The sequence below is a fragment of the Dreissena polymorpha genome, chromosome 10 (assembly GCF_020536995.1).
Source record: "Dreissena polymorpha isolate Duluth1 chromosome 10, UMN_Dpol_1.0, whole genome shotgun sequence".
NCBI lineage: Eukaryota > Metazoa > Mollusca > Bivalvia > Myida > Dreissenidae > Dreissena > Dreissena polymorpha.
In genome coordinates this window covers 76,849,598-76,875,878 of record NC_068364.1, presented here as the reverse complement: position 1 = coordinate 76,875,878, position 26,281 = coordinate 76,849,598, and the positions used below count along the sequence as shown (strand labels likewise).

Below are 26,281 nucleotides of genomic sequence, written 5' to 3'. Positions count from 1 at the left end.
CAGCACCTCATCATCCATCATTGTGGGACAGATGTACATGAACAACATCCTGGTGTTCAGAGTGGAATAGTGTGTACATGTATGTATTAGTTGTTGTAATTAGTGATTAGTATTTCAATGACAATGTGTTGTTTAGCATACGAACATAGTAGTGTGTGATGTTACAATACAACATTGTTTGTGTAGTTAAAGATACAAATAATTTATGTGCACATATTGTTATCTGATTATACAATGTCAGGGTTTTTGTTGGAACATAAGATGTAATGCATATTATGTTATGTTGTCATAACGTTTGTGTCATTATGGTCCTAACATTTAGTTCTTGTAAACTTTGCATGAAAAAACAAAGCATTTCAACTGAAAATTTAATATTTCTACATATATGCACATGTACATAGCAACTGAGGCTATTTTTAGACTTTCATTTCTATAAACACCATGCCATGTAAGAAATGTATATGGATGAATACTTTTTTAATAAAATATGAAATTGTTTAAGTTATCTTTGGAGGAGTATATATTGATATTTTACGCAACGTTTACAGAAAGGTTACACTTGATGTGAGATTTATTAATTTGCCATATTTTATGATGTTGAACATGTCTTATTGATTGTTATTAAATTTATATCAGTGTGTGTGAGTCCTAAATATACATACAAGAAATACATCAAGCTATTCTGCTGCTTTAGTTGCTGCTGGGTCGGGACAACGATGCTGAGGATGTGGGGGACAAGCATGACGCAGAAGGTAAAAGAGACGCTTTGTCAGGCCTTTTCTTGGCCACTTTGGGAAAAAATGCAATTTTGGGATTTTGAATTTGTTTTGTGCTAAAAGTCCATTGATTTGGGAAAAACACATTTAATATAAGTTTTAATTATACTTCAAATTATAGGAATAAAATCCTATTATAATAGTTATAAACTTTGTTAGATCTAATTGAAACATAATTTAGATATAATTTTCATAAGGAACAGCATATAACACGCTATGGGTATGAGTCCGTTAAACAGACCCATGAATACTCAAGGAAAAGTACTGCTTGTGTATTTCCTGTTTATTAAGATGAGGTGGCAAAGAATGGTATGAATTTACATAAGGTAAAATATCCTTTTAAATTGTTTGTTTATTGTAAAATCATATATATTCGTCCGCATGTTATTTCGTGGTTAAAAAAAGACTTTCATGGACGTGGTAGTTAATGCATGACTTTCTCAGTTTGGAAACAATAAATATGGAATTTGTGTAAGTTATTTTCCAGTGTGTTTGTATTTAATTTGTGGATCGTTTAACCCTTAAAATCAATAAAAAATAATGTCCCGCGAATAATAGTGTTTTTGCAGTGTATAAATAAGTGAAGTGTACGAGAATGATATGATATGATTTCACAGAAGGTAAAATGGCGTCTATTCTTGTGTATATCGTGTTTTCAGTACAACTTATTTTACTTGATGATCAATAACTCAAACCCTTTTCCAGCTCGATGCTTTATAACTTACCAATACAGACACCTCAGAAACACAACACCGCAATAATTTCTGTCATCCCCATGCAACCTTGAGTTTTTGTAAAGCTGTAAGATATTTAATTAAGCCTATTTGATTGGAATCTATTCCATCTAATGCCGTATAGAGTCTTATTGCGAGGAGGTGTTAAGTTTTCATTGAGTATACAGTGTGTTTTTTTTAGTCAAAACAGGCCCCATCACAAAGGAGCATGATTTACATAAAACCACCATTTTTTCACAGGATATTATGCGTTCTTGTTAGTTTCATGGAATAAATGCGTTTTGTTTCATGGGATTAACGAGTATTGAAAAGTGTAAAGAAAAATAATTAAATTGGACAATTTGTATGGGAAATTAATTAAAACAAGCAAATTCGTTGAATTGATAGCACACGCCAATATGCTTCTGGACACAAAAGTATTATATTTGACACTCAAAACAACAATGTTTCAAGATACAAAGGGCCAAAACTCCGTATATATTCTCATTTCATATTTCAATAAAATCGGCCAAAGCACTTCAAAAATATGGCTCCGGACACACAAAAAGCATTTTCAAGATACAAAGGGCCATAACTCTATTATTAACTGATGGTGTACAATGCCATTTGGCGTGGATCATCCTCTTATCCATATGCATACTCATACCAAGTTTCAATGAAATCCGCCAAAGCACTTACAAGATATGGCTCCGGACAGACGGGCGGACGGACGGAAAGACGGACGGACGGAAGGACTGACAGACAACGCAAAACAGTATACCTCCGCCTATGGCAGGGGATAATAATAAGTACAGAATCTCGTATTGAGCACATCTAAATTCACAAATTCGCACTGAAAGAAGCCCAAACACGTTTTAATAATATTATATTTATTCTTCGATATAGCATAAAAGAAGTTTACAGTATATTTACTGTATTCTGTTATATAAGTTAATATTATTTGCTCTTGAAAGCCCTTTATAAATTTAAGCACCGACAATGGAAGCCATATGTCTTATCAGGCATTATTATAATAATTTTCATTGTTCAAACATTTTTACGCAAAGGATCAATCTGAAGTTTGGCATGCACATTGAGGATAGATGAAAAATGATAAGGAAGTGCATATTTTTTGCGTTTTAAACAGTTCAGGTTGTCTTATAGGTTACATTATACTAAATAATCGTTTCATGTAGGGCTGTACTGACTAAAAAAATCATATTTTACTCGAAGCCATGTTTTACACTTTAGACTGGTGTTCTGACTTTATCTCTTGGATATATTGGAAGGGAAAGAAAAGGTGCTCAGTATTTAATCCCTGACATATGATAAAGTTAGAGACTAAAGTACAAGTTTGACCTGAAAACAGTTACATTGCACTAGAAAATGGCCGCAAAATTTAAGGCGCAAAAGAAGTAGAGTTTGATTTGAGGAAAGTAAATGTTTGGTTTAACATGACATATCTTTTTTATTGCTTAAATCGATTTAGCTTAGAATGAACTTTCAGAAAAAGTGTCGTAATGGTGGTCTCTATGTTCAAAATGTTGCATTTATTTTCTCTTTAAGTTGTCGCGTTTACATTGAATTATATAGGGAAATCATTAAGTATATTGTGGCCTTTAATAAATTTAGCTTACACTAACAAGGGAGAGAACTGTCAATATGTACCAGCAGTGAGTTGTTGCCATTAAATTGTTTCATATTTATTAATTTGTAATATGTCTTACAACTTTTATGACATGATGGTTTACTTTGGAATTGTTGTCTAGTGTGAATTTAAACAGAGTTTAACACCAAAGACCTGTAAAGGCATGGTAAAAATGGTGTGTGTGTTTTTGTTACTTTTGGAATACATAAATATGAAGTTGTTGCCTCCCATTTATTATTATCCCCCGCCATAGGTGGAGGGATATTGTTTTGGCGTTGTCCGTCCGTCCGTCTTTTCGTCCATCCATTCGTACGGAGCCAAATCTTGGAAGTTCTTTAGCGGATTGCATCAAGATGATTTTCCTTTTGTTTTTGTTGTTATGCAGGAAAAACTGGCTAAAAACATCAATGAGCCACGCTGTGAAAAAAAGGGCTTAATGCATGTGCTTAGATTGTAGTCCCAGATTAGCCTGTGCAGTCCGCACAGGCTACTAAGGGACAACAATTACCTCTTTAAAGGTATGTTTTGTTGAAAATAAGTATCTTCTTTTGTGAAAATCCAGTATCGTCAGAAAGTGTCCTCCCTGATTTGCTTATGTGGATTTCACATGCTAATCTGGGATGAAAGCTTCTAATATTGATGAGCGGCAATATGGCTTATAAAATTACACTGAAAGTTAAGTAAGAATAATTATTATGAATTTACAGGTTATTAAAGCATTAGCCAACACTTTTAATGTTTTAATACAAAATGGTTTAATTGCATTAATTTTCATTAATTGCTATTTAGGACAAGGCACCAATGAAATGCCAAATTAGAAATTCAGATAATTATGTTTTGCTGTTGAAAACCTTCACATCCAATCAAGAGGCATATATGTAGTGTATTATGCAATGTATTATAAAAATGTGTTACAAGTTCATATCCCCCAATCTAGTGTTGTTGTTTTCAGGAGAGCACCAGCATTAATATCGAGTTGGCCAAGCAACAGCACCAGTCTGGCCTGCAGGAGCCCCAATACAGAACCATCCTCTACCCTCCCCTGATCCCTAGCTCCTCCCACTGGACCTCCGGCCTCAAAGGGTCAGCATCGTTACACAAGTCTGTGCAATAAATCCTCAGCACGTCAAGTTTTCACGCGCTGTTATGAACAACCGAAATATCCGTGTCGAGATTTCCCCAAGCAAGCCCGAGTAGTTTTGTTTAGCTCTAGTGCCAGAGTGGGATGAGTGTTACAGAAGCGAGACGTTATAGCAGTACTTATGGTAACGCTAACAGTTAACGCTAACAGTTAGTTCCTGCTGTGTACATCACGAAGAATCTCATGAAGAATTAAACGTTGAATAATTTGTTTAATTCTTTATAAGACAGCTATATATTCAGCAAGGAACGAGAGAAAAAAAGGAACAATTGAAATGATTCATTCAGAAGTATATCTGCTGTAGATAGTTAGGACAGTAGTAGCGTTACAGACTGTCCTCAGCGCACAATATATTCATGTGGTGCACCACAGACCAAATTCCCCCCATTATTGAAAACAAGTTGCTAAAAGTAAACACGTCCGGTTTTGCACTCCGAGCCCAAAGGGCATTGCATTGAATTGAGACTAAAGAAGGCTTAAAAACATGACACCAGTTTTGTTGTATGCTCCAGTACACCCTTCGACTCTCAGCCCGAAGTTAATCAGAACTCAAACTCGGCCCTTAACAATATCCGCGAGGCCAGCATATCAGCTCAGCTTCTGAGCTTCAGGTGAGACCTTACAGTGTTAGTAACTTTGTCAAAGATTGGGCTTAAATTCAGCCCCATTCCTCAAAAACTATATCAAAGTCACTATATCAAAGGTCAAGGTCACAGTGACCCGAAATAGTTAAATGGTTTCCGGATGATAACTCAAGAACGCTTATGCCTAGGATCATGAAACTTCATAGGTACACTATTCATGACTGGCAGATGACCCCTTTTGATTTTCAGGTCACTAGGTCAAAGGTCAAGGGCACAGTGACAAAAAACATATTCACACAATGGCTGTCACTCCAACGGAGAGCCCATTTGGGGGAAATGCATGTTTTACAAACAGCCCTTGTTTTATAAATATTTACTGGTTAAAATTTACAATGCATTATTTGCCAAAAAAAGTGTTTGATAGGTTGCAACAATGAGTTACTTGCCTAATTAAGCTGTATAAGTTGAAACTTAGTACAATCAAAATACAAATCAAAAATTATAAATTGTTAAGTATTTGTGTTCACGTATAACTGATTATGATTTTTATTTAAATTAGAAACCGGATTAGAAATTTTGGAGGCAAAACACTGCGCACTATACATGGAAACCTACGGTAATTCTCACATTTAAAGTTGTAAAGTTTTGCAATGAAAGTTGTTTTAGTCAAAACTATTAAGGGGGAGAGTCTCGCACTTAAAATTACTGAAGTCATGCCTGTTTTTTTAAATTTATTTTTATGCCCCCGGTAGGGTTGCAAAATAGCAGTTGAACTGTCTGTCAGTCCGTCCGTCTGAAAACTTTAACATAGGCCATTACTTTTGCAATATTAAAAATCAAAATTTGATATTTGGCATGCATGTGTATTTCATGGAGTTGCAAAATTTAAGTGGTGAAAGGTCAAAGTCATCCTGAACATAAAAGGTAAAAACAAACAAATCCAATGGAAGTAACACGCTTAAAAGGGAAAGAGAATTTATATTTATCATTTGGCAGGTACAGATCATTTTTACATGGGAAGTAATATTTGTAAAGGGGTGTAATCAAAAACAAAAATATATAATCAAATCGGCGCAGTAGGGGCATTGTGTTTCTAACAAACACATCTCTTGTTAAAAAAAGTATTACACATTGCTATGAAAAAATTTCTATTTTCTTTTCAGCAAACACTATAAGCCGCCAAGATAAAAACATCGTTGAAGTGAAAGTCTATGACAATCCTGACCCCTTCGCTTATGTAATTCAGCACAAAAACGTCTTGCGTCAGAGTAGCAAGTCCCCAAACATCTTCTCCCATGTTGGCCACATCAACACTTCTTTCAGCGGAGCCTTGGCGAGTTCGACTTCCATTTCAGCATCGATGTTGCTTAGCAACAATTCAATGCTGGGAATCGACAAATTGTTCCAGACGAGTCGCTTACACAGAAACTATCTGATCCAACAGATAAAGCAGGTGTTGCATGACTTGTCCCTTATTGCGACTGACCTCGATAAGTTGCTCTTGAATAATGTAAACCTTATGCCAGTATGCGATTTACACCATTTAACAACAGTTGTTGTTGAGAATTCCCGGGTTTGAGGTGGCAACTTTTGCGTCGGGACTCGCTCCATCTCTGTCTATGGCCTGGTCAGAGCAGTAGCAGCAACAAGAACAACAAGTAGTATCTGAGCGGTGCTCTGGGATATGGGGCTTCATGTATGTGCTTAAAGTGTCATCCCAGAATATCCTGTGCAGATTGCACATACATTAAGCCCTATTAAAGTGTCATCCCAGATAAGCCTGTGCAGACTGCACATACATCAAGTCCTATTAAAGTGTCATCCCAGATTAGCCTGTGCAGACTGCACATACATTAAGTCCTATTAAAGTGTCATCCCAGATTAGCCTGTGCAGACTGCACATACATTAAGCCCTATTAAAGTGTCATCCCAGATAAGCCTGTGCAGACTGCACATACATCAAGTCCTATTAAAGTGTCATCCCAGATTAGCCTGTGCAGACTGCACATAAATAAAGTCCTATTAAAGTGTCATCCCAGATTAGCCTGTGCAGACTGCACATACATTAAGTCCTATTAAAGTGTCATCCCAGATTAGCCTGTGCAGACTGCACATACATTAAGTCCTATTAAAGTGTCATCCCAGATTAGCCTGTGCAGACTGCACATACATCAAGTCCTATTAAAGTGTCATCCCAGATTAGCCTGTGCAGACTGCACATACATCAAGTCCTATTTATCTGAGAATTAGGCTCATATAGTTCACTTAACGTCAGTCCTTTTTCTGCCTGATTGAGGAAAAGTTCCTAGCATAAAATGTGAATTCTCTGATTTTGAATTTATCAAACTTGGTAAATAAAAAGCAAATAAAAGTTAATCTGATATCAGTTTTAATCAAAGGTCAGGGCATAGTTGTGTCTATTTTACTGCTGAAATTTAGCCCTTGAACAACAGTTTCTCCTTGCAATAAAAAAAATCCACTTTAATTATTAAATTCTATTAAATTTAAGTAAAACAATTATTTAATGCCTTCAGCACATTATAAAATTATTATCTTCATTTATTTTCAATATTTATTTAAATTGCCAAATTTTGTTTTAAGAGCTAGTTCCTAGCAATCATAGATCAGTACCCTGCTGAAAAACAGGATCCCTGGTCAGCTGGGTCCCAGATGCCCAGCAACACTTCCTGGCCCAGGACCTTGGGGCAAATGCTCAACATGTCCTATCTGCATGGTGAAGCTAGTCTTATTCTTGGGCTCCAAACTCTCCTGCTGTGGGGCCAAGATTACCTCATCCATAAGGTACATTGGTACTGTCATTGACTATGTATAATGTTCAGTTTGTATTCCCCCTGGTAGGGTGGCATATAGCAGTTGAACTGTCCGTCAGTCAGTCTGTCCGTCCGTCTGAAAACTTTAACATTGGCCATAACTTTTGCAATATTGAAGCTAGCAACTTGATATTTGACATGCATGTGTATCTCATGAAGTTGCACATTTTGAGTGGTGAAAGGTCAAGGTCATCCTCTAAGGTCAAAAGTAAAAAAATACAATCCAAGGGAAGAAATAAGCTTTAAAAGGGAGATAATTTCTTAACCTGCCAAATGATATATTGAAATTTTATTTCAAAGCAGCGCAATAAGGAGCATTGTGTTTCTGACGAACACATCTCTTGTCAACTTCAAATTTCAATTAAAATAGTTTTTTACTCAAACAAACTTGATTTACATCCAATGTAATTGATGACATTTCAGAATGCATTGAATTATTTGGTTTACAGGGACACATTTCTAGGATGCACTAAGGTCCTTTTATCTGTTCATAGAGGCCTTATACTCACAAGTTCAGGCCCAGAGAACGGTGTTCCCGAACTACAACACAACCAGTACGTCTCAATAGGTAAGTCCTCTTCCCATTGCAAAAGGGGTCACTGTGGCATTGCCTAATACTTTAGATGGAATCAAGTTTTAACAAATAAGGTTAAACCCTATGCAAACTGGGGTTTCTGCTCTTCAATTTATTGACCAGTTTATCTTATATAAGTTTAAGGGTTCAGCCACAAACTATTGTATTGTATATAGACATGTGAAGAAAATGCATAAGGTTCAAGCTTGACCCTCAAATTTGTATTTTAAATTGAACATCTATAGCTACCATTTAAATTGTTTTCAATTATGGAACATTTAGATTGATTTAGAGCATAATCAATTCCGTATGTATTTTAAGTAGCTGAAAATAAAACACCCTTATATGTAACGATTTTGCTCTAAAGCAATTTAAATGTTCTATAATTGAAAACAAGGCAAATTCATCATTTGTTTTTAATTTCATTCACGAGTTACAAAATTATGTCTTTTTTATGCCAATCTCAGCATTGTTGGGTTACTTTTGTCTATGGCAAAGTGAGTTCAATGTTTACACCAAGCCATTCATCAAAAATTAAAACAGAAACAACAACACGTTGATTAGATATAACAGATTATGTTCACTTTGTGTTGTAATTATAAGAGTAATAGAAGCTTTAAAATCATATATGAGCCTTGCACTGGGAAACAGGTTGAATGCGTAAAGAGTTTGACTCCAATCAGGGACACCACTTACCGCCTAAACTGGATTTTGCTAAGAACATATTTCTTTAAAACAAAAATTCTATAAAAGCGGAAAGTGTTGTCCCTGATTAGCCTGGTTATTCCTGCAAGGTTCATGTATAATAGAACAACCAGCAGCAGCTGCATGTTGGCTGTTGGGCAGTTGGCACCCACTATTACATCTGGTCACTATTTCAAGGCAATTTAAGTTGAATCTTCATGAAAGTTGTCAATTATGTTTGTGGGCAGAATATTGTGTACAAGTTTAGTAAGAAGCCAGATTCTCTGTACTTGTTTAATGAAGAAAAAATGACCAGTAAACATGTGTGCCAATGTACTCACAATCAATGTAAACCAGTCTTCTAACTGGGTGTATTTTGTTGGCATTCTCGTTCTTAATTTTTTTTATGTCCCCCACTATAGTAGTGGGGGACATATTGTTTTTGCCCTGTCTGTTGGTCTGTCTGTTGGTCTGTTGGTCTGTCTGTTTGCGCCAACTTTAACATTTTGCAATGACTTTTGCTATATTGAAGATAGCAACTTCATATTTGGCATGCATGTGTATCTCATGAAGCTGCACATTTTGAGTGGTGAAAGGTCAAGGTCATCCTTCAAGGTCAGAGGTCAAATATATGTGGCCAAAATCGCTCATTTTATGAATACTTTTGCAATATTGAAGATAGCAACTTGATATTTGGCATGCATGCGTATCTCATGGAGCTGCACATTTTGAGTGGTGAACAGTCAAGGTCAAGGTCATCCTTCAAGGTCAGAGTCATCCTTCAAGGTCAGAGGTCAAATATATGTGGCCCAAATCGCTTATTTTATGAATACTTTTGCAATATTGAAGATAGCAACTTGATATTTGACATGCATGTGTATCTCATGGAGCTGCACATTTTGAGTGGTGAAAGGTCAAGGTCATCCTTCACAAGGTCAAGGTCATCCTACAAGGTCAAACATCATATAGAAGGACATTGTGTTTCACAAACGCATCTTGTTTGTCTATGAATTGCCTGAAAAAATGCGACTTGTCTGAGCATAAATGCCATCAGTATTTATGCAATCGGCGTTATTTTCCTGACAGTTTATACAGTTTTAAGTTTACTGTCACATTGCAAAACAGTGTTATATTGTCTTGAATAGTTTATGGCCTGTGTGGATGCTATATTTTTAAATCTTTTTCTATAAAGAAGGAATGTAGTTGACACTTGTTCCTAGTTTCATTCCATCGTTCCTCAAAAAGTTGTAACTCTGTTGCTCTGGTATCTTCAATACCATTGAGTAATTAAATGGTAATTAAATTGAATGCGTTTTAATTCCCTTTTATTATTTTTTAATTTGAGTAACAATGCTATGAAGTTAAATTTTATTTACACTTGGATGTATTATGAATATTGCTGGGCCAAGTGTGAGGTTGAGCGCTCCAAAACCCGTTTAAACCCCCAATGCTTTGCATTGACCGTTCCAAGGCGGTGACCCCAGCTTTATTCTTATTTGGGTTTATGTTGTTTTGTATTGTGCTGTTTTGTACTGTTTGGGCAATCGGTCACTTGCCTTAAATAAAGGACCTACTAATTGTTTATAATAATAATTCAATACTACTCCAGCAGCTGAAGTTTATACTGTGTCTAATTTAATGTCAAATGGTGACTTGTTGTCAAGGTTGGACCTTGCAGTAAATATAAGAATGACCTTCTGCTGATGCAACTAGATATTCACTTCGTTGATATTTGATTTCAGAGGACACCCTTCCTGAAAACCTCGCTGAGTGCGACTGCGCCATACGTGACCCTTCAGTGAAATGAGATTCCAGGTGGAATGTCAAACAGGTACTACTCAGGTCTCCAGCCTCAGCCTTGGACGCAGGTTCATGATGCACCCATGGCCTAACTTATTTCTGAACATCTCAATCTCACAGCAATTGATGTGAATTAATGATAATAAGACTCCACAAACCACGTTTTGGAGAGGGTATATTGGAGTCAATGTTCTGTAAGTTGTTTAGTCAAGGCGGCATTTTTTGCATATATTATGAAAAGATTTGTATCAAATCTAAATTTCTCTAAGGATTAAATTGGAACTTAAATTGTGTGAAACAGTTGAACAGTAAGTGATAAGTGGTGATTTTGTTGCATGCAAAGCCCCATCGTTTCATTGGCCAAGTCACACTTTTACCCAGTATTATTTTACTTTCAGTATCTCACCATACATGGGAAATCAGAAGATATGAAACTTATATTCTAAACAGGGTTTTAACTAAAATTTTGCCCACAGTTGCGCTGTAACCTATATGCAATTCTGGGTTATAACTAACATTGTGTCCACAGTTGCGCAAAGTTGATTGAATAGTAGTTTCTAAAAACAAATAAAGCATAGTCACTTGCATCCCTTGTAATCAATCATGTTCATGAAGGAGCCATTTTGAAATATTATAATGCATTTTGACAAATTGCCAAGTATATGTCTTTTAGCGTATCTTGTTAAGTGTTTGGCAGTACCAAGCCACGTCGAGGCAGCAGCAAAAACAACAGTAGCAGTCTAGTAAGCTGTCTTACATGTTTGAGCTACCTAGTTGTAGCAGTTTTCAGCAACGTTGTCACAATATGGATTGTTTTAATAAAACATAATGGAGTTATAGAGCATAATTACTGATTCTTGTGTAAGATTGTACTTTTATAATGCACTTTCATCAACAACACTGATGCATATGCATGACATCTAATAAAAGTATTAATGCACAAACTAAAGTATGAATTTCTTTATAATTTAATTTATTCGCAAACATTAGTTTCAAAACATATTTAAGCATATCGATATTTTTAGCTCATCTATTTTTTGAAAAAAAATTATGAGCTATTGTCATCACCTTGGCGTTGGCGTCCGGTTAAGTTTTGCGTTTAGGTCCACTTTTCTCACAAAGTATCAATGCTATTGCATTCAAACTTGGTACACTTACTTACTATCATGAGGGGACTGGGCAGGCAAAGTTAGATAACTCTGGTGTGCATTTTGACAGAATTATGTGCCCTTTTTATACTTGGAAAATTGAAAATTTTGGTTAAGTTTTGTGTTTAGGTCCATTTTATTCCTGAGGTATCAAAGCCATTGCTTTCATACTTGCAACACGTACTAACTATCATAAGGGGACTGTGCAGGCAAAGTTATGTAACTCTGACTGGCATTTTGACAGAATTATGTGCCCTTTTTATACTTAGAAAATTGAAAAATTTTAAGTTTTGTGTTAAGGTCCACTTTATTCTACAGTATCAAAGCTATTGCTTTCATACTTGCAACACTTATTAACTATCATAAGGGGACTGTACATGCAAAGTTATGTAATTCTGACTGGCATTTGGACAGAATTAAGGGCCCTTTATACTTAGAAATTTGGTTAAGTTTTGTGTTTTGGTCCACTTTACCCCTAAAGTATCATAGATATTGCTTTTATGCTTGGAACACTCGCAAACTATCATAAGGGGACAGTAAAAAGACAAGTTGCATAACTCTGGTTGTCATTTTTATGGAATTATGACCCTTTTTTGACTTAGTAACTTTGAATATATGGTTAAATTTTGTGTTTCGATCCACTTTACTTCTAAAGTATCAAGGCTATTGCTTTCAAACTTCAAATACTTTCATGCTATCATGAGGTTACTGTACCTGGCAAGTTGAATTTTACCTTGACCTTTGAATTACCTTGACTCTCAAGGTGAAATTATTAAATTTTGCTAAAATTGCCATAACTTCTTTATTTATGATTAGATTTGATTGATACTTTGACAAAACAACTCTTACCTGACATACCACAATAGACTTCAGCCAAACCATCCCCCACGCCCTCCCCCCCTCCCCCCCCCCTGAATCCCCCCCCCAATTTTTTTTTTTAATCATCTCACAAATGACCACCACACCCTCACACTATACCCCCCCCCCCCCCAAATTATTTTTCTTTGGAATGGTTAAAAAACACAAATATTTATTTTTATTATTTTATTTTTGAAATACCGTCCAACCATCACACCCAAGAATCCCCTCCCCCAAACCCCCCCCCCCCGAAAAAAAAACATTTTTTTTGCGTGTTTTTTCGCATTTTTGGAAGATAATGTAATAAATGACCACACCCCTCTTCACTCCACCCCTCCCTCCTTTGTGATTGAAATTGAGCGTCCCTTCACCTTTAAAAAAAAATAGAAGAGCGGTCTGCACCAGCAAGGCGGTGCTCTTGTTTACTTTGCTTTAATTTATTGTTTGATTTTTATCACTTTGCCTCTCTTTTCCTAACCAGGTCAAGGGTCACCCTGCAATGTTCAGTGCCAAGCGATGAAATCATCCACCGTTACATGTAGTTGGTCAGTAAAATGAGCGTTTTGTCTGCATATAATGTAAAAAGATTTTATCAAACAACATCTACATTTCTCACGGGATTAAATTGATACTAAAGTTGTTTGATCCCCATGAAGTCTTGCTTTGATTGGTAGATGGTCATCTTGTGACAAAGCCCTAAACTATCATTGGCCAAGTCACTTTTGCACAAGATCAAATTAATATCACTGTATCTCACCACACATGGGAATTCAGAGGCTGTGTAACTTATATTCTATTCAGGGTTAATAACTAACATTGTGCCCACAGTTGTGTAAAGTTGTGTGAATATTTTTGTTTAAAAAAAAAGAATAAAGCATTTGCATAACTTGTAATCAATAGTGTTCGATGAAGGAACAATCATTTAGAAAATGACCAATACTCCGGATCTTGGTCAGTGTCTAGCAATATCCTTTCGACCAAGCCACATCAGCAAAGCAGCAATAACAGCAGCAGTCAAGTAATTTGTCTTCCACGTTTGAGCTACCTATTTGCCACGGTCTGTTGCAAAGTTCACTCAACATGGATTGTTTTAATAAAACAAATGGAGTAAAAGAAGATATTTGCTGATTCCTGTGTATGATCTTAATTGTATATGAAACAATACATGAACAACACTGACGCATATGAAAGGTAGCTAATACAATTATTCGTGCACAAATTAAAGTATGAATTTCTTTATAATTTTTAGTCATTATCAAAAATTCATTTCCAACTATATTTAAGCATATTGATATTGTTATGCCGTATAACAAAATAAAACAAAGGGTTCATTCAAAATTTCTAATTTTACTTTCAATTTCAGTTTCATTATTATTTTTATTACAACAAAAGCATATATCCAAAAAATATCATATACAATCAATAATAAAATATTCGTACCTGCATCTTATTCTGTATCATAATCTTTTTCTTGTGTAAATAATCTATCTAACCGGATGTTTTTCGTTTAAATCTGTATTCCAAACTGAAACTTGTTTACTTTCGAATCCGCTATTTATACTTTTTCAGGCATGACGTTACTGACAAGTGACGACCGTTAAAGTAAAATATATACCAATGAACGTAATGTGAAATGGCGGATTTATTAAATAAATGAGAATCAATGAACAATAATATTATACAAATACAATGACAAAAACGTAAGTTAAGCAATATACATCAGTGGAAATCAATAAATATGATGTGTATGAATATAAATTTATTTAGATAATAAGCATTTTAATTTAATAAGGAGTGTTTGTTTACATTACACCATGTAATACGGAATGGCCAATGGGAGGAGTAACGGCCTTGTAATATGTTGACTATGCTTTGATTTATTGTTTGATTTAATCACTCTGCCATTCTTTTACTTACCAGGTTGAGGGTCACCCAAAACCACCCGGTGCCTTGCGATGAAAACCTCCAACGGGACTGTGACCTTGCCCTTGTACTCACCTAATGGTCAGGTATAAGGTCACTTGGGCTTAGATAGTCACTGCAGTAAGAACATGTAAGATTTTAAAGGTACATGTTCACAGATTGTATGAGTACTTTGACTGACCCGAATGACATAACTAAAGCACATTTAAAAGTGGCTACATATAACTACACAGTGTATACCAATATTTTGCAGTATGTTATTGTAAATTGCTTTTACTTCTTTTGATACATAATAATATTAATAATCTCAGTTTAGAACCTAAAAGAAGGCAGCTTTTATGATTTTTTTTTTTAATTTTGTATATTTATTACTGTAGGTTATTCCATAAACTGTGTTGATGTGGTTTTAATAATGTTTGAAAAATGATATTGAAAACTCGATGATCAAGCTATTTTATATTTTTCCATCTGTATTTGTAAACAAAATGACTGCAGAACAGGGCATCACTAAGTAAATTTATTAACATTTACCTTTAGATTTGTATTTTTTACATGTTTGTATTTGTCAAAATGACATCAACAACAGGGCATCAACAGAACCATCTATCTGTATTAACATTTTCATTTAAATATTGCTCAATCACTCACGGAATTTCTACAGAAAGAAAAAAAACAGGACAGGACTATATCTTTAAACATTTCCCTTAAAATAGTGTTTATAATTTTCAATAAACAAGATGACTTCACAATAGGACATCCGAGACTGCAATGACGAAATGAGTGTCCTCACTTCAGCAGTGGAGGCCAATACACAATACGAGAGTTTCCAGCGGCTTACCTTATCTGGTATGTATGGGTTTATTTTAAACCTAATTATTAAATGATTTAGATAGGTAAGAATAAATATGTATGTAGTTTAAATATAGATTTAATATTATTCACTGAAGTAAAAATATGAGAACAATTATAACAATATTTGTGTTCAACATCAGTCAGCCAGTAAATTATTTTTTATCCCCGCCGAAAAAAAATTCGGAGGGGATATAGTATTAGTATCCGTTCGTCTGTCCGTCCGTCTGTGTGTCTGTGCATCCGTCCTTCCGTCCGAAACTTTGTCCAGAGCATAACTCCGATGGCAACTAGGACAATTGCAGTGACCAAGAACCATAACTCTGTCTACCTAGGTTTTTTAATTATCTCCCCTTTTATATAATTTTAAAGTAAATTTTTGTCCGGAGCATAACTCTAAATCTACTGAAGGGATTTACTTTAAACTTGAAATATAAACAGATGGCAAGAAGGGAAAGTGCAGTGACTAAGAACCAGAACTATATCTACCTAAGATTTTGAACTATCTTCCTTTATTTAATATTAAAGTAATTTTTTGTCCGGAGCATAACTCTTAATTTCCTGAAGGGATTTACGTAAAACTTGAAATATAAACAGATGGCAAGTAGCAGAAGTGCAGTGACTAAGAACCATAACTCTATCTACTTTTATTGGAATTATCCCCCTGTATTTAATTTCAAAGTAATTTTTTGTCCGGAGCATAACTCTGAATCTACTGAAGGGATTAACTTGAAACTTTAAAAAATAAACAGATGGCAAGTAGGAGAAGTGTACTTACTAAGAACCATAATTTATCTACCTTAGTTTTTGAATTACCTCCCTTTATTTTATTTAAAAGTAAATTTTTGTGGGGAGCATAACTCTAAATCTACTGAAGGGATTTACTTGAAACTAGAAATATAAACAGATGTAAATTAGGAGAAGTGCAGTGAACATGAACCATAACTCTTTTGGCCGTAGTTTTTAAATTATCTCATTTATTTAAAAAAAAATAAAATAATTTATATTATATTTTATTTATTTATATTATTTAATTACATTTAATTAAATGTTATAGTACATATTTTAGCTTTTTAATTTTTAATATCTCCCTTTATCTTATTTACAATAATATTTTAATTTGAACAACGAAGAATTCACTGTAAAATAAATAGATGAGTTTAAGGAAAAATACAGTGACAAAGAACAGTAACTTTTTATAGTCCTCTTCTTTAATTACCTCACTTTCTTTTATTTCCTTCTATTTTATTCTCTACAGCATATCTCAAACACTATATAACTAATTGATCCTTGAAATATAAATTGATGGCACAGGTGCCATGTTTTACAAATATTTTTCTACTCTCTAAAACAAATGTTGTCATACACGCAAACACATTTCGGCAGGGATTTGGCACTATTGTGACAAGCTCTTGTTTTTCTAAAAAATGCAAATGTGTGTTGAATATCAATAGGACATTGTGTTTGTCGTAAATCAATTTAAAATATTAAATTAATATACAACAGTGCACTTATTCTGACACGTTTTTTCCACCATACTTTTTGTCAGTTTGTAAGGATGCAATTAAAAAAAGTGTGTATACGACTTTGCATCTGACCCCTATTTCGAAATAGAGTCCTGCCTATAAAGAGACTAATCCATTACCGACCTGTGCACATGTCTATTGCAATAAACAAGCTGTCATACTTGCACTTGTCTTTGGCATATTCTCAGATGAGTCGCTATATCAATGTATTCAATGTTAATTTTGTCTTTAAAAAATAACAGTGCGTAAATGTAAACCCTGTAAATTCAAGTGATTTCAAAATAAAACACAAGTAAATTACTTTTTAACTGTTCTCACTTTAGTTTTTGTTATTGTACTAAAACATAAAAAAGTGTTGCATTTGGTAAATCTTCATAAATGTATAACACTTTTTCTAGAACAAGTATATTTAAACCATTTCTTGTTAACCCGCCATGTGTATTTTATGCCCCTTCAAAGAAGAGGGGGTATATTATTTTTCGGGATGTTTGCCGGTCTGTCGTTCGTGTGTTGGTAGACCAGTTGATTTCCTATAACTAACTCGTCAACGAATTGATCTATTGGCTTCATACTTCACATGTGCATTGGTCTTGGACAGTAAATGACCTCTATTGAAATTGGGGTCACTTGTTCAAAGTTCACTGTCACAATAATTGTGAAAATCATCTGATCAATAACTCGTCAGCAAATTGACCAATAGGCTTGATACTTCACATATGCATTTGCCTTGGACAGTAGATGACCCCTATCGAAAATGGGGTCGATAGGTCAAAGATCAATGTCACAATACATGTGAAAATCCTTTCTGATAAATCAATCGTCAACAAATTGACCTATTGGCTCGATACTTCAGATGTACATTGTCCATGGACGGCAGATGTGCCTTATTGAAATTGGGGTCACTAGGTTAAAGGTCAAAGTCACTGTCACAATAAGTGCGAGAATTGTTTCCAATTAATAACAAATTTACCAATTGACTTGAGACCTCACATGTACATCATACTTAGACAGTAGATGATGTCTATTGAAATTTGGGTCACTAGTTCAAAGGTCAAGGTCACTGTGACATTAAGTGTTAAATTGGTATCAATTTGATATGTCATCAAAGGATTGAGTGATGGGTGTCAAGCCTCTGTTTTAGGAGGCATCTGTCTGAGACCGCGGAGCTCTTGTTTTTATTTAAACATTCTTTAAATAAAGTTTGGTGATAAACCAAAATGAACTAATGTTCTCTCTCTCTATTGATTTTAGCTTCAATGCATTGAATGCATTCACAGTTTCAACATGCTTTACAACTCTAGAACATCGTGGGTACAAGGTGGGCTTTAGTTAAATCTTTTGACATTACCTTGTTGATATGATAGGTCAAGGCACTGACAAGCGTTTTGTCGGGTTGAAATCAGTTGGGTTTGTCCTTGAAAACGCTAGTATTGCCGTGAATTTGTTTTGTTTGATACATGATTTACTTTTATTCCAGAAAACCTGGGTGGCAGAGCAATGAGTATGTCCCAGGAGTATTTGCAGTCATCTCCAGATTCTGAGATCCCCATGCTCCACAACCCTCAGTCTATGAACATCATGCAGAGCAGACCTTGGGTTAGTTTTCCTTTTTCATGGCCTCACTTTCAGAGATTGGTGGGTGCATGTAGATTTAACCTTGTGTGTCAATACATCCGTCAATCCAGCTGTGTGTTTTTTTGGTCGTGTGTGATCTAAAAAAGTATTGTTCCTAATGTGATAAAATCAGACATATATACAATCATGTGAACTTGCCTTCTTGTTTATTATACCCAAACAAACGAAGTTTAGGGGGTATATAGGATAAGCTAGTCTGTCGGTCGGTCGGTCTGTCGGTCGGTCTGTATTAAGTGTCTGCTTTCTAATTCAAGTTATTTTCATCCGATCTTCACCAAACTTGGTCAGATGATGTCTAGGTCAAGTTCGAATATGGGTCATGCCAGGTCAAAACTAGGTCATGGGGTCACTTAGAGCGTTTTAAAAATTGAGCATGGTGTCTAGTATGTTTTAAAAATTTAGCATGGTGTCCGCTCTCTTATTCAAGTAGTTTTCTTTTTTTTATTCCATTTTTAGCTCGATTATTATATATGAAATATATATAGTGGAGCTATCCTACTCAACCCGGCGTTTCCGTTGGCGTGCAAATGTTAATGTTTTCGTACTACCCCAATTATTTTAATTGTCCCTTGACATATTGCTATCATAATTTGCATACTTGTTAACCAACATGACCCCAACCTATAAACAAGAGCAGACAACTGTATCAAGCATTTCGACAGAATTATGTCCCCTTTTATACTTAGAATATGCATTATTGATAAATCTATGTTAAAGTTTGCATACTACCCCAACTATTTCCTGTGTCCCTTGACATATTGCTTTCATATTTTGCATACTTGTTTACCAACATGACCCCAACCTATTAACAAGAGCAGACAACTGTATCAAGCATTTTGACAGAATTATGGCCCCTTTTATACTTAGATAACTGAACATTTTGCTTAAATTGCCATAGCTACTTTATTTATGATCATATTTTATTAATACTTTGACAAAACAACACTTACCTGAATACCACAATGGATTCCACGCGAATAAAACTCCACGCCCCAACCCAGAATCCCTGCCCCCACCCCCACCCCCCAAAAAAAATAAAAAAATTTGATTTTCCTTTTTTTTACTTTTGAAAGATCATCTTATAAATGACCCCACCCCCACATTATACCCCACTCTCAACTAAGGGTATCACGTTTACAGATTTTTCTAAACGTTTAAACGAAATTAAATAAACGAAACGTTACTGTTTAAACGGTATCCCTATGTCCGTTTTAAAAGCATCAGTGCCTTTGCATCTCAAAACTGAAAGTAGCAATTATTTCCGGAAGTCTTATTTAGTGCATATCCCATTCGCGCAATGACGTCATATTAAAACCAACTGTTCTCGTCGTTGTCGAACCATTGGGTTACACTTTGTCTACTTACATGCCGTAATATTTTGTAACAAAGACGAATTAATATCGAACCAACATTCCTTAAATAAGAGTAAACCGGTTTTAAAATTGTCAATGTTTTACTTAACACGATGTACATCAAAAGATGCATAATTCAATTAAGGTAAAAATATTCCTAGACGGAGATTGTTCGCCATATCTCTTGAAATGAATGCCGATGAAGAAATGTCGGAAAAATTTCCTTGTGCACTTTGTGCCGACGCGCGTCGAATGGTCAAGACGATTCGGGTCATGCTCATGCAACAAAAGGCTGGAATTTTGTGATGACGCGCGTTAAATATTCAAGACGTCTAGTCCGTACATAGTGTATTGTTATGTTTATGGTATTGTGAATAAGGGGCATGTGGTGCACGTGATACAAATAGTTTTTAATACGAGTCTTTTTCAGCAGCTGTTAACAAGCTTTGCAACGTCGTAACGTAATGAACTAAACTGATTTATATTGATATTGACTGTCGTTTAAACGTTTACAGTTTTTGTAAACGTTTTTGACCAAAACACGAAACGCAACCATTTAAACGTGATACCCTTACTCTCAACCCCCCTACCCCACCGAAAAAAAATTTTTTTCCTTTTTTTTTATTTTTGAAAGATCGTCTTATAAATTATTGAATATGAACAATTTCCCCATGATGGCTTACGTTATACTGTCAAGCACTTAAATAGTCGAGCGCGCTGTTCTCTGACAGCTCTTGTTTATTTCCTTCGCAAACATAATACATCTAGCATATAACATAATACATAATATGTCAAATATACACACAATAAGTATGTTTGTTTCACAATGTATTACTATATAATGGTACATAGCATTTTTGAAGACTATGATTGTTGTAGATAAAGCATGTGTATTTTGCCTATTATATATTACTAGAAATACATACATTGAGCAAAATGTTTCACAAAGTTTTTTATATTACTTGTGATACATAGCATCTATGAAGACAATAGTTGGTGTGAAATGAATATGTTTGAAATAGTTTCAAACAATATTTAAAAATTTGCAAAAATGGTGTACACAGGTCAATAAAGGTTATAATACAAATATACAAAAAAGAAAGAAAAAAAGGAGTGTTTGTTGCTTTAAGGTAGGTGTTCTTATGTAAGTGAGTATGTGTAAAGATGTTTTTAGGGTAGGTGTATACATTGGGCATAACAAGTGCCCAGCGAGTATTAAATATATGTAGTTTGTTTTGTGTTGTTGGGATTAATTCCTCGAGTTAAATTTTAGTATGAAAAAATGGTATAAAATTTTCTACTAGTGGTGTTGTTTTCTCCTGTTTGCATTTAAAGATAAAATATTTAGCCAACAATATTATGAAGTTAATGACATGTGAATTGTTTGCATTAGCTAGGGTCAAATTACAAAATGATATAGTTGCATAATTTAGCTCCAAGTTTTCTAACCTTTCTAACTTGTCGTAAATAAAGTTTTTTATATCCATCCAAAACTTTTGAATAGGATGACAATCCCAGAATATGTAAATATTCGTTTCTGTGTGCATATTATAAAAATCACATAATGTTGATGGAACGAGATTGCATTTATGGAGGAAAGAATTGTTTGGTAAAATGTGCATGAGGTATTTATATTGGAAGTTTCTAAGTTTGGTGCCAATAGTTAATTTGATTGGTTGGTTGAAGATTGTTCTTTGGTTAATGTTTTATTCAGATTTTCTTTCCATTTAACAAATTGTTTGAATACTTCTGGTTTTTGTTTTAGTATAAGTGCTTTATATACCATTTTGCAAGCTTTTGTATTTTCTGTTATTTCGTAAATTTTAGTATTTCGTAAAAATCTGAAAAATGACCATTATTTGTAACGCGTGATATTGCATCTTTATAAAATTACCCACTGTAAGGTATACTCACTAAATCCGAAATGGCGAGGCATTTAAACATAAATCCATGATCCATACTGTCGAAGGCTTTATTAAAATCTGAAAAAATAGGATACTGTTTTCGTTACTTTCATCCAATAGTTCAATAATTTCATGCAAAAGTCTTACGTTTTTGCCATTATATCTTCCTTTGATAAATCCTGTTTGATTTACACTGGTTATATTATTATGCCCCCCTTCGAAGAAGAGGGGGTATATTGCTTTCTTATGTCGGTCTGTTGGTCGGTTTGTCGGTCGGTCCGTCCACCAGGTGGTTGTCAGACGATAACTCAAGAACACTTGGGCCTAGGATCATGAAACTTCATAGGTACATTGATCATGACTCGCAGATGACCCCTATTGATTTTGAGGTCACTAGGTCAAAGGTCAAGGTCACAGTGACCAGAAATAGTAAAATGGTTTTTGAATGATAACTTAAGAACGCATACGCCTAGGATCATGAAACTTCATGGTTAGATTGATAATGACTTTCAGATGACCCCTATTGATTTTGAGGTCACTAGGTCAAAGGTCAAGGTCACGGTGACCCGAAATAGTAAAATGGTTTCCGGATGATAACTCAAGAGCGGATATGCCTAGGATCATGAAACTAAATGGGTAGCTTGATCATAACTCGCAGATGACCCCTATTGATTTTGAGGTCACTAGGTCAAAGGTCAAGGTCACAGTGACCCGAAATAGTAAAATGGTTTTCGGATGATAACTCAAGAACGCATATGCTTAGGATCATGAAACTTCATAGGTAGATTGATCATGACTAGCAGATTACCCCTATTGATTTTGAGGTCACAAGGTCAAAGGTCAAGGTCACGGTGACCCAAAATAGTAAAATGATTTTCGGATGATAACTCAAGAACGCTTTTGCCTAGGATCATGACACTTCATAGGTACATTGATCGTGACCCGCAGATGACCCCTATTGATTTTCAGGTCACTAGATCAAAGGTCAAGGTCACAGTGACAAAAATCGTATTCACACAATGGCTGCCACTACAACGGACAGCCCATATGGGGGGGGGGGACATGCATGTTTTACAAACAGCCCTTGTTTAAATGAGGTTTTATACGATTGGCAATGGATTTTGTAGCTATGTTGTAATCAACGTTAAGAAGCGAGATGGGCCTCCAGTTATCGATCAAAAGGGTGTCATTTCCGGTCTTAGGTAGTAAAGTAATTATGCTTTGTTTTTGCAATTCTGTTAGATTATTGGTGTCTAAAGAATAGTTAAGAGAATTAACGACATATTGCTTAATATAATTCCAAAATATTTGTAAAATTCTGCAGATATGCCATCTGATCCTGGACTTTTATTGTTTTTCATGTCTAGCAGTGCTTTAGCGCATTCATACTCTGATAGGTATTTTTGTTCATTTTGCGTTTGTTCTGGGTTTATTTTATTGCAGATATTGGTATAGAAACGTTCATGATTGTTTATATCTATATTGTTGTCTTTTTTATAAAGATTTTCATAAAATTTGGCAGTGTTTTAATATTTCGTTTTGATCTTGTATTACGGCATTATTATTAGTTTTTAGTTGTTCAAGTAGTTTTCATCAGAGCTTCACCAAACTTTGTCAGAAGTTGTAGCTATATGATGTTTAGTTCAAGTTCGAACATGGGCCTTGCCGGGTCGAAAACTGATCAAGGGGTCACTTAGTGCGTTTTAAACATTGAGCATGGTGTGCGCTTTTTTTGTGAAGACAACATGCAAAATAACCTGTGTAAATGCGGCATGTGGGGGTATTCGTCACGTCCGTGACAAAGCTTTAGTATTGGTTCATTTATTTCATAGTAGTGAAGTTTTCAGTCAAAAGTAAAATGTGGTTGCATCGGTTGCCATTTGCCTACCTCACACATGCATCTCAGTAAAACTCTTCTCCAACACGTTTTATTTGCTATTGGCTAGTTGGCCCTTTCTTATTGTTATAAATGATAAGGTAATATTTTTCCAATGGAAGAAATGTATATTTGTCGAATATCAACCCATATTCCCTGATTGATGGTGAGATTTATAGTTAGTTGGTAATAAAGTGGTTATGATTAACTTTAAATGTAACTCAATGTATAAAAGTGCTATTCTTGTTCTTGTTTATCATCGGTAACACACATACAATGAACAACTGACATTAACTGTTATGAATCTTTCTTTTTTCAGACGTCCCTTGACGAAATCAAACCAGCAAATCAGAAGGACAGCCTGTTGCTACTGTTGTTATCATATTAACCCCATACCGAAGAAGCTCAGAGATATAAATGCTGTTTAAGATGTGCTAGTCTCTACATACCCCGTGTCTGGTGTGAACATGTACAATTGAATGTCTCTACATACCCCATGTCTGGTGTGAACATGTACAATTGAAGACCTCTACATACGTCATGTCTGGTGTGAACATGTACAATTGAAGGTCTCAACATACTCCATGTCTGGTGTGAACATGTACAATTGAAGGTCAACATACTCCATGTCTGGTGTGAACATGTACAATTGAAGGTCAACATACTCCATGTCTGGTGTGAACATGTACAATTGAAGGTCTCTACATACCCCATGTCTGGTGTGAACATGTACAATTGAAGGTCTCCACATACTCCATGTCTGGTGTGTACATGTACAATTGAAGGTCTCTACATACCCCATGTCTGGTGGGAACATGTACAATTGAAGACCTCTACATACTCCATGTCTGGTGTGAACATGTACAATTGAAGGTCTCTACATACTCCATGTCTGGTGTGAACATGTACAATTGAAGGTCTCTACATACTCCATGTCTGGTGTGAACATGTACAACTGAAGGTCTCTACATACTCCATGTCTGGTGTGAACATGTACAATTGAAGGTCTCTACATACCCCATGTCTGGTGTGAACATGTCTCATCTTTGAAATTGGAAAATTAGTGACTTGATTCAGACAGAAATCGCATAATGACAAATCACAACAAAAAATGGAAAGCCAGAAAGTCTTGTGGCCAGCAATGTTTTTATGTGACCATCCAAGTTGTGTTCAAAGAAAAACAATAGTTCATGTTTTATTGGAACTATGATGCTGTCAGTCATTTTATGTTGAAGGCTTTAAATAACTATATTTAAATATAATAAGATTAAGATTACTTGATCAAAGAAATAATGTAAAATAGTATTTTAAGCGCAAAATTTACAAGTCCATCCAATTACTGTGTCTGTTTTTTGACATTTTATTTTGAAAATGTTAAGGAAAATATAATGTAAGTAAATATATGTCTATGAATGTTGATTTTAACATTTGTCAAAGCTGTTTAAATGATGCTGGTAACTTTGACAAAATTTAAAGAAATGTATTATTTTCATGTAATGAGACATGCTTCAGTTTTTGTGTGGCTTAACCTGTAATATAGAGGTGGTAGTTACAAGAATTGTTTAGCCAGATGGAGAACGTTTATGCTATGGCTTTGATACTCTTAAGTGTGCCCATTGGTGTCAGGTTTTTATCAAGAATATTGTTTATTGTCTTACTATTTCTTGAAAATATTGATTAATTTTAGACAAAATCATTTTATCTTCCTTAAATTGTCTATTCTGTAGTAAAGACCAGTTATTTATTAATTTGCATAAATATGATTTAAGAATGACCTCTGTGTTGCTTAAAATGCTTTATTTGTTTTGAAACTTAGTACTTAAAAACGAAAATATGAGGTGTAGGAATAATGGCCAAAGTTATGATAATTATTTTTTTGTTTTTGTAAAGTTTATTATGCTTTATATGTTTGTGTATAGGCATTTAGAGGAACAGATTAACTTGACCAATAATTCGTGATCAATGATACATTTGTCACTTGTATATGGAGCGATTGCAAAATGATTGTATTTGCAATGTAAATCATGCGTTTATTGTTGCCATTTTGATTTTCGCTGTTAACATTTATTTGTACTAACAATTTTCATCATGTATATCTTTTAGGTGACAGATATTTAAAAAAAAAACATTGCTTGTGGGAATGCTCATTTAAAACTTTCTTAATGATACAGAACAACAAATTCTGAAGAGGCAAATATCATTTAGACAATAGGAACAACTTGTTACTAGTATATGTAATGCCTTTCACTAAATAAAGTCAAGCAACTATTGAAAGATTGTTAAACTTTATTTTGCATTATTTTAAGAAAAATTCATATATTCAACTTGGAAATCAGTCAATTGCAAATCAAGCGAGAGTGATGAATATTTGTACGCAAGATAAAGGGATGTTTTTGCTTGAAAAAAAAGTTGTATCCCTTGTTAGATAATGATTTTGTTCATCTCTCAACATAACAAGT

At 34.8% G+C, this 26,281-nt stretch overlaps 2 protein-coding genes across 14 annotated transcripts in view; both read left to right on the top strand.

Moving 5' to 3' along the window:
- Window positions 1–41, top strand: part of LOC127849256 (uncharacterized) — a 30,189-nt gene extending 30,148 nt beyond the window's left edge. The window contains exon 4 of the mRNA XM_052381975.1: window positions 32–41. Within this exon, the coding sequence (XP_052237935.1) occupies window positions 32–41 (10 nt within the window). The remainder of the gene's footprint in view (window positions 1–31) is intronic.
- Window positions 40–25,778, top strand: LOC127846896 (uncharacterized). Of its 13 annotated transcripts, none has more exons than XR_008033702.1 (12): window positions 40–79; window positions 695–752; window positions 4,090–4,220; window positions 6,026–7,664; window positions 8,188–8,261; window positions 10,694–10,782; window positions 13,239–13,302; window positions 14,678–14,810; window positions 15,433–15,526; window positions 18,533–18,651; window positions 24,142–24,391; window positions 24,696–25,778. XR_008033702.1 is itself a non-coding variant. In XM_052378316.1 (7 exons), the coding sequence occupies exons 3-6, from the start codon at window positions 14,713–14,715 to the stop codon at window positions 24,208–24,210; spliced, it is 336 nt and encodes a 111-aa protein (XP_052234276.1). In that variant the 5' UTR covers window positions 13,073–13,302; window positions 14,327–14,380; window positions 14,678–14,712; the 3' UTR covers window positions 24,211–24,391; window positions 24,696–25,778. The 13 variants fall into 13 exon arrangements, 1 of the variants encoding a protein (XP_052234276.1); XR_008033695.1 differs by having other exon boundaries at window positions 4,090–4,889; XR_008033696.1 differs by having other exon boundaries at window positions 4,090–6,558; window positions 7,464–7,664.
- Window positions 25,779–26,281: the final 503 nt, after the last annotated feature.